General features: G+C 35.8%; 1 protein-coding gene across 1 annotated transcript; it reads right to left on the reverse strand.

Moving 5' to 3' along the window:
• Positions 1 to 5,465: 5,465 nt before the first annotated feature.
• Positions 5,466 to 6,979, reverse strand: LOC108771567 (uncharacterized). The gene is given in 3 exon segments (XM_083287316.1): positions 5,466 to 5,817; positions 5,819 to 6,831; positions 6,935 to 6,979. Coding segments are annotated over 3 exon segments (1,410 nt in total).
• Between the last annotated feature and the right edge of the window lie 2,840 nt (positions 6,980 to 9,819).

Genomic DNA, 9,819 nt, shown 5'->3' on the forward strand with positions numbered 1-9,819 from the left:
CATATCTGAATAAACTTAGGAGGTATTTAGGATATGCTGAGGATGTTCGTATGTCCGCTTATTCTACATCCATAGGACATCATCGTTCAGATATCATTAGGATGTTTCTGAATAACCAAATTTCGTCCTGTCTTTATCCAGCGGATATCTTAAAATATTTTTAGGATGTTTAAGAAAAAAGAAAAAGTTACAGCAGTTCTTATTAATTATATTTCTTCTTTCTCCATCATTTGTGTTCTCTCCTTAATTGCTGAACTAACTAATAATACCTAGGAAAAAACTTTTAAACCTGATAGGATTCGAACCGTAACTCGATCCACGGTCCAGTTCTGAGTCGTTCACCTAACGTACTGCTCCACTGTTATCTTATTGACAGAGATGTTTCGAATTGTCCATATATACTTTTAATAAAAATATTTTGTCTACACAAACAGATTATTTTGTTAAAATTATTAAAAAGAACACTTATTTCGTAACAGCAACAAAAAATATAATTTTTTTGTTAAATGAACAAAATATTGTAAATTTTTTTATTTAGCGGTACAAATTTATTTGCTTACTTACTTTTTGTAAATAACATGATTTCATTTTTCACATTTCCGTTCTAAGGAAAAAATTTAATGTATATAGTAGTATTGAAAGTAGTATTGACCCGAAATTATAATATTTTGTGCCCGGAGCGGTATAACAATTCATTATTGCGAAATATCCTAGGAACGTCCTTAAAACATCCAGAGGATAAAGAGACTAAATCCTGGAAACGTTCTTAGGAAGTTCAACGGACATAGAGAGACGTTCTTTGAACGTCTTGAGGACGTTCCTTGGCGGTATTGCCATGTGGGATATTTATAGATGTATATTTAAAAATTAACAATTAAATTGCAAAGGTATACTCTTATAATATGTAAAATACATGTTGTTTGTTATATATGTATCGAAAGTTAAAAAATGCAATTTATCAATATATTTTTTTCCGATCAAAATAGGATATCCTAAAGATGCTTTATATTAGTACAATGACAATTACAAATGTCCTCAGCTAATCACATGGATGACTTAAAGTTTTGGATCAACATGGAATCAATCTGATCAAATTAGGATATTCTTAGGAAAAGCTTTGCTATGTGGGACACTACGTGGCTCGCATATTATACACACGCGGCCGAATGTCTCGGAAATCATTATCCGAGATGCTTTATCGGCCGCGGGCAATCCATACGCGGGCGCGAGGTAACAAATACGCGGCTTTTATCGGCGTGAATGCCTACTTGCGCTATGTGCTTGGACGTTTCTATTATCGCGAGTGTGAATCATCGTGCCTTCTTCGCCCATTGTATTCTACCTAGACCTCGAAGCGGACTTCGGGTGAACGAAAGCCGATTTTCTCGGGAGATGAATCTCCAATATCGCATTCCTCGCCATCAGTTTAATGAATTCGCGACTCAAAGGCGGAGAACTAAAATGGATTAGAACGGATCATTTCGGAAAGTCGGATTTTTTACGAGAATCCTGCTCGCTTTCATGCCCGTAACAGTCTGATATATGATCTCTCCCTATAATGAATACTGCAGCTATATTTCTTTAATCTAACACATGCATATATTTTACAGCATGTTCCTGTGAGATACATAATGAGTACTCCGGAGCACTTCTCTGAAACTCTGATCCAGATATCGGTTCGTTTCCTCTCAGGACGGGTCAATATAATATCCTAAGGAACAAACTCCTCGCGGGTTTATGGCAATTCCATTTCTGCATCGTGTATCTGCGCTACATTTATCTCCTACGTAACTTTCTGCTCCCGATAAAAATATTGGAACCGCGCGGTGATTTACGGCAACCATTATTATTTCGCATTTACCACACTCCCGTATTACAAATACGCGGGCAAAAATATCTCGAGAATTTGTACGGCGTTTTATTAAGGCTAATACGAAGGGCGGCACCGAGGTTCGACAATAAAAAAATATTACAGGTATTTACTACACGTTCGTAATGCGTCCGATTCGAAACAATCTATGGAACGTTTCAACGGCCTTCTCGCAAGTCATCCGTTATGCGCGCCCACGCACGTATATATACATATTATACGCACGTGCGCGTGTATGCACACTCACGAAAATAATCCGAGTAAGTCGCGGTCGAGAAAACGGGTTCGTGTGAGATTTGTAACGATCTTTACGAGCGTGAAATTATTCCAAATTTTTTGCTAGCGGATGTTTCTTCGATCAAATTCCGATCTCGAATCGCCTCTCGTCCATGAACATTTGTTTATCTACTCGTTGACCTATCCAGTCGTCGTTTTGCAAACGATGTATATACATTTACGACATCCTGAATGCCTCCATCTTCCCTTAAAGATAAAATCTTGGGATTTTAGGGATGGACGCGTCATGTCCATCCCTACATTACTTGAATTTACAAAGAGTATACCTCTTTTTATGAGTAAAATAATGTAATTTTTTTATGAAATAGCATTTAAAATAATCTAAAAATATTCCCTTTTGATAATCAAAATATGACTCTATGAAAGTATATCTTTTGATTTCTTATCCATTAGAATACAACTATCTAAAAATTATTAAAAATGAAATCTTTTGGGACTCTTAATATCTTTAGAACAGAAATGGGGCAGAACAAGAATTCACTTTGTAAGTCGGAAATCAAAAAAAAATTTTCTCAGATTTTCAATGCTGTATCTAAGTATAGATATCCGTTCATCGCGATATATGTGTGTACGTACGATCGTACGATTATGATAGAAATTCGTTTTACTGCAAAGTTACGAATTTTTATAATTTCTATTCTCCACAGGGATTACAATATATGTTCACATATTCATGCTTGCGATTTATATTACTATATAAAAAAAAGTGGCTACGATAATTTAGAAATTGCACAATAATTTAATAGTTATGAATTATTCTCTCTGTAATAATTATGCATATACATATAATGATAATAATAATTTAATGATACTGTTGTAGCGATAAAATTATTACATATACACGTACATAAATGAAGATGTTATAATATTATAAATCAAAGAATATAAAGTAATTATACGATATATAAATTCTTGCAAAAGTAGATACGAACTTCTATTTCACGAGAATGATTTACAAATCCGAGAATCAGGCTCGTCTGGAATAAATCGATATTCACATCTCTATAAAACGTTCTTCTTGTTCTTAAAACTCGATTCAACGTACCCGAAGCCAGAGCCGTCTTTAGGATTGATGAGGCTCTGGGCCCAGGACTGACTAGGGCCTCCGTAAGGGATTGATATCGATAAATTTTCAATTGACTTTACTTTATTTTAAATTCCGTAATTCCACCGTGTACATTTAATTTCTTGCTTACGTATATAGATATTTTTTAATATTTTATATCACTTTATATTATAGCACTTTCGTGCGGTTTTTTCCCCACTCGTTACATAAAATTTCTTATTGCACACGTACGAAAGTGTTTTCTCTTCGCCTTTGGCTCGTGTCGGCAAATCTCACATCCTCAGATAAAACACTTTCGTACTAGTACAATTGCATAGGCGAACGCTCTTTTTCAAAATTAAAGTTAATAAAATCAGAGCTTAGAAGTACAATGAGACAATCAAGATTAAACTACCTAAGTCTAATGAGCATAGAATCTGACCTATTAAAAACAATAGATTTTGAGGAATTAATAGCTGATTTTGCTGCAATGAAATCACGGAAAAAGGTTTTTTAAAGAAGCTGTTTATATATTTATTAGATTTAAGTAATTAAACTATGTATATAATATAAGATTATTAATACGTAATAAAACTAAAATAAAGAAAAACTTTTTGAATCTTATTTTTATTGCATAATGCATGTCGTAAAAATATTGAAAATGTCAGAATTATGGGGCCCCTTACCGCCTCGGGGGCCTGGGCCCGGGCCCTGCGGGCCCAGCCTTAAAGACGGCTCTGCCCGAAGCGCTCAGTACCACCTGCGGAAAATAATCCTGTCAGATGCCTCTCTCCAGCATGCGAATACACGACTCGACGGGACACACGCTGGATTCGCTCGCGCATATTCCTCCGTTATTCTCATCGTTATTCGACGGACACACGATATCTGTGCATGAAAATTTTAACGTCGTAATAATATATTCACGACGGTAAGATTCCGATGTCAAGGTCACGATTTCCATATCGGGCGTAAAACGGCGGCGACAAATTATCCGGCACATACACACGGTCGATTGTAAAAAATACTCCCCTCCCCACTCCCAAAGATTAGGTATTGATATAAATTCAGTGTACGTTCGAAGGAAACGAATTGGACTCGACGTGACTAATTAAAGATTCGAATAAATACGCCGATTATTTCTTTGATGATGGAAATCCACTCATTGTTATCGCGGGATATCAATTTACATTATCATCTGGATTAACATTGTCGGGAATTATGTAGTGTATCCGAACAACGAAGATTCGATTTAGCTCAGTATTACAATAATTGCTTTTTATTTTCATACAAGTAGTACTAATTATGAGTCTAAAGTTGTGAGTGTATTTTATATTCAGATAATAACATCATTATACTAGCTTACTCTGAGTTAACAAAGTTATTCTATAACAATACAGATTTATAAATCTCACTTTTAATGTGAGTTAACAAGACTCAGTAAAGTACGAGGTCTCGAGCTTATGCAGATTGTTAAAAAATTGAATCTCATTCAGTTAAATCTCACTCGTCAAAACAAAGAGGAACGTGCATTCAATTGAGTTTTAGAGAATTATCTGAGTTTAATGTTAATGGAAAACTACAAATATCTATGTATGACAAAGGTGATAACTTACGCAAGAGAAAGGTAATAATTTATACATACAAAATTGATGTAATTTTAATGAATCGTACAATAATTTAATACAGATTTGTAAAATACGAGTTACAGAATAAATGAATGCAAGAGGACGAATAATAATGATATCCAAAGAACAAGCTATCATGAGAGCGAGTTTGTCATCAATCAGTCGTTCATGGAGCTCTCGCTGAAGACAATGCCTTATATTCTAATTATTTGAGCATGATGCAAGTGACTTATCCGCGCGTTTTCTTTTGTTTCTTTAAAGTCTAGGTATTTGTTATGATTAGTTTTGCGATTTCAATATTACTTTTAATAATTACTTTTATACTAAAAAGATAAAAATACAGTATTGATTTAAAGAAATATCTATAAAATGTTTAATAACTTTAGTCTATTTCGTAAAAAGCTAAACTAAAAAATGATTTTTATCATGAATATGCCCTATATAATTGTATTTAATATTGAGAGTTCTTTGCTTTCGTATCAAATCTAAAAAATGATATTGTTCATGCAAATATCAATCAAAATATCAATTGTGTTACGAAAAATTCATTAAAAGGATCAATAAAAATAAATATAAACGCGCAAAGGAAATTCTCGCAATATCAGTGAGCAAAACAACCGAATCCTTATTCTGACAATTCGAGTTTTTCATTCGAATGTATCTGATGGTGATATTGAGAGGATTGAGCGATAGGTGCTAAGATCGACCAAGTGCTAATTGGTCGAGCATAAGAAGTTGCCAAGTACAAGGTCGGTTCGCTCGCAACCGGTACAGTTTCGAGTTTGGTATTGCGATGAATCTGAATTTTATTTTGATTGGAGATGGCAGTGACGACTGGAAGTGCCTCCTTGGCGATTGGAACCGCTTCCTTAACGAGGATTGGAAGTGTCTGCTTGGTGGTGATCGGAACTGCTTCATTAACGGTGACCGGAACCGTACGTACAGCAGCGATTGGTGTTTCAACGATGACCAGCTGCATCAATCTTCATGGCATCCTTGCGATTTGAGCCTTCCAATCCGAGATTTCTGTGAAGCTGGATTCGATTTTCGTTGTAATCGGGAAGATCAGAGACGAGCGAAAGCGGCTGCAATTTGACGGCGGCCGCCTCCGCTATCTGCGGCTGAACTTCGATCGTTTCCACGTTGACGAGTTTTTCTGGCACCTCGACGCGAAGATCGTTATGTACCTGAACGCGACTCTGATGAGAAGTCACTAAAGGTATCTGATTGGGAAGGATCACCGTCTCGGCAGGTTCCGACAGAATTCCGATCGTCTTGATGGGTTGAACAGCCTTCAAACGAATGTTATTGTGAACATCGACGCGGCTTTGGTGAGAAGTCACCGCACCGGTCAATCTTGGGATCAGAGCCGAGTCTAGGAGGCTGTATACGGGACCAACAATAGGCCCCGCGGCGGCGGTGTCGCGATTGGTCCGACCTTTATCGGACTTTTCCTTTGGTGCTAGAAGCTCGTGAGAACTCTTCAGCGAGGCGATCACCGCCGAGTCCGGATCGACCTGATCTCCCTGGGAACTCGGATTTTCTGTCTGATGATCATGATCGGTCGGTACATCGAGACTGCGCTTCCTGCGACTCACTAAGCGTCTCTTCTTCTCCTCGGTGGCAGCTTTCACGAATTCCTGCGGGTGGGCGTACTTGGCTAAGAGGATCTCACTGGTCTCGAACGATGAATTACCGTCGGTAGGAAGATTTGTCGCCGCAACGCGGAAGCCGTCCTCATCCGCGACGTAGAAGACGGATTGCAGGATACCATGCGCGTCTAGGTAACTGTAGGAGCCGCGCGTGACCCCATCGAGACCCCGGGCTTCCTCCTTGGCGGACGAATCGCCGGCATATCTGTACGCGTGCACTCCGGCACGCGTGTCTTGCGACTGATGGTACACCGAAAACGGCGGATTCGCTAGATAGCCATAAGGTAGCAGGATCAGCTGCGTGGCCGCCGTCACGCCAAGAATTAAGAAAACTGGAATCTGCAAGATTCAAACAATAGGCTCTCACCTCGAGAATACGGAAGCTAAACCTGCATCCAAGATAAGTCTCACCACGCGTGGAAATGGCACTGTCTATATTTACAATATGCGGAGTAAGCTTGGTGTAAGAATAAAGTTCTTCCTGCATAAAGGTGTATAAATATAACAGTATTTTACGATATTATAAGTTCTTTTTTACAGATTTGTAAGATGCTTATTAACATCATTATTAAATTGATGAATGTAATTTGAGATAATAATATTTCAGTTTTCATTTGCAATTGCATTTCAAGTCCGACAAATCAAATCAATCGAGCAATTAATGAAACTGAAAAATGTATCTTCAAAAATTTGCATATGAATATTTAAGCTCCAAGATTCATTTTTCGGCCAAAGATTTATCATTATTTTTCTTAATTATTTCTCTTAATTTATTAATTCAATTATTAATTTATTAATTTCAATTATCTCTTAACTTACTGATTTCAATTTATAATTATAGGAAAATTAATTTTATTTCTTATTCCAATTTTATTCCTTATATGCCTGTGCTTAATTATAATCACAGTAATATTATTAACCGGTGCTACAAATATGTCAAAAATTACTACAATTGCATATTCACACACTCCTCTTACTTCTTACGCGAAACTTAGTCCATGTAAATTAAATATATAAATAAAGGACTCTTAGTATTGAAAAAATATAATAAATAGGTAAAAGACTAATAAGAGTTAAACATATAAAATTAAAAATTGTATCGACACAAATATATTGACTTAACTATATAAAAAAAATTAACATAAAAATTAAATATTAAATAACATTAATAAAATATGTAATATGTTGAATAATAAACAATCATATTATTATAATAGCAAAAAGTGCATGTTTCGGCCACGGGTTTTGGCCATCATCAGATGTACAAAATTTAAATACGAAGTAAAGCATTATAGCAGACTAGAGACGGTTTTAGTTAAGAATTAATAAAAAATGTACAAAAAATATAAAACTAACAGAAAAATTGAGTGACTGAGAAACCTGGATACTCGTCAAGTATTGACCTACAGACAGACACAGAAGGCCTTCATAAATCTTATATACCGATTATAAACAGAGTTTGACTTTGCATCATCAGGATTTTTTCATTATACGAGGGTCGTCTGAAAAGTTTTAAGCCTAACATAGAAACAAGTAATTTTTCGGTCAAATTTAATTTTATTTTTCCACATAGTCTCCTTTTAAGTCGATACGTTTTTTCTAGCGATGCTCCCATCCCTTTAATCCATTCAAATAATACTGAGCGTCTTGCTTTGCAAAATAGGCGTCTACGGATGCGATGACCTCCTCGTTCGATGAAAATTTCTGTTCTCCGAGCCAAATTTTAAGCCTAGGAAACAGAAAAAAGTCGCTGAGAGCCAGATCTGGTGAATACGGTGGATGGTCAATTAATTCGAATCGCAATTCGTGAATTTTTGCCATAGCAATCGCCGAAGTGTGAGACGGTGCGTTATCTTGATGGAACAGCACCTTCTTCTTTTTCAAATGCGGTCGTTTTTTCTCAATTTCTGCCTTCAGCTTGTCAAGTAATGATGCGTAATAAAACGTCCCTGTTATTGTTTTATCTTTTTCAAGATAGTCGATCAACACAATTCCATGACTGTCCCAAAAAACAGTCACCATCACCTTTCTCGCCGATAAAACCGTCTTCGCTTTATTCGGAGCAGGTTCACCCTTCACAGTCCATTGTTTTGATTGTTCTTTTGTTTCAGGAGTGAAATCGTGGACCCAAGTTTCATCAACCGTTATTAATCGACGCAAAAAGTCCGACTTGTTTCGCTTAAACCACTCCAACAGGGCCTTAGAAATGTTCATTCGAATGCGGTTTTGATCCAGAGTGAGCAAGCACGACACTCAACGCGCGGTTAACTTACGCATGCCTAATTCTTTAGTCAATATATGACAAACACGTTCTTTGAAGAAATATATCGACTTAAAAGAAGACTATGTGGAAAAATAAAATTGAATTTGACCGAAAAATTACTTGTTTTTATATTAGGCTCAAAACTTTTCAGACGACCCTCGTACTTTCTGCAGAACAGTTAGGCGGTTTATTTTATCGTTATATACTTTTGACGTTACACATATCATTGTATGTTAAATATTTTATTACTTGTGACATTTTTTTACAAACTTATTCGGATTTTGTGTTACAATTAATGAACCCAGAGGTGAGCTCATTTTTTGAGAGATAAGGATGCTAGTTTTTAATACATAAATATTTATTTTCTTAGAATCATGATATCTATGCAACCGGTCAAATAATCGCTTGACGAGTATCCAAGTTTCTCAGAACAGTCACTCAATTTTTCTGTTAGTTTTATATTTTTTGTACATTTTTTATTAATTCTTAACTAAAACCGTCTCTAGTCTGCTATAATGCTTTACTTCGTATTTAAATTTTGTACATCTGATGATGGCCAAAACCCGTGGCCGAAACATGTAATGCGCTTTTTACTATTATAATAATATTAATAATATAATTGTTTATTATTTAACACACATTATACATTTTATTAATGTTTTATTTTTATAGAAAGTGACAATGCCTACTCGAGTCATTGTAACAGGATGTTAATGTAAATTATAATTGTGTGAAATTATGTACCGCGTATGTAGTCCTCCTCGCGACGCTGATGGATTTTCAGCATTGACGCATACGTTTTAACTACCGCGGTAATATCACTTTAGTTAAATTGACATCACAATCTAACAAATTTTGATGCTATAGCATCTTAATTAGATCTTAATAATATGTTGAAAGACATATATTAATATTTAATAATGAAATAATGATAATTTTTAAATCTGTGAAAATCTGAAAATAATGACTGCGAAGAATATCACAAGTTGGCGTTTCGTCCCGGTTTCCATTACTGGACTCATCAGTAAGGCATTGTAATGGAAACCTACCTTAGACGCCTTGGG

Source organism: Cyphomyrmex costatus, unplaced genomic scaffold, assembly GCF_001594065.2.
Source record: "Cyphomyrmex costatus isolate MS0001 unplaced genomic scaffold, Ccosl1.0 scaffold1609, whole genome shotgun sequence".
NCBI lineage: Eukaryota > Metazoa > Arthropoda > Insecta > Hymenoptera > Formicidae > Cyphomyrmex > Cyphomyrmex costatus.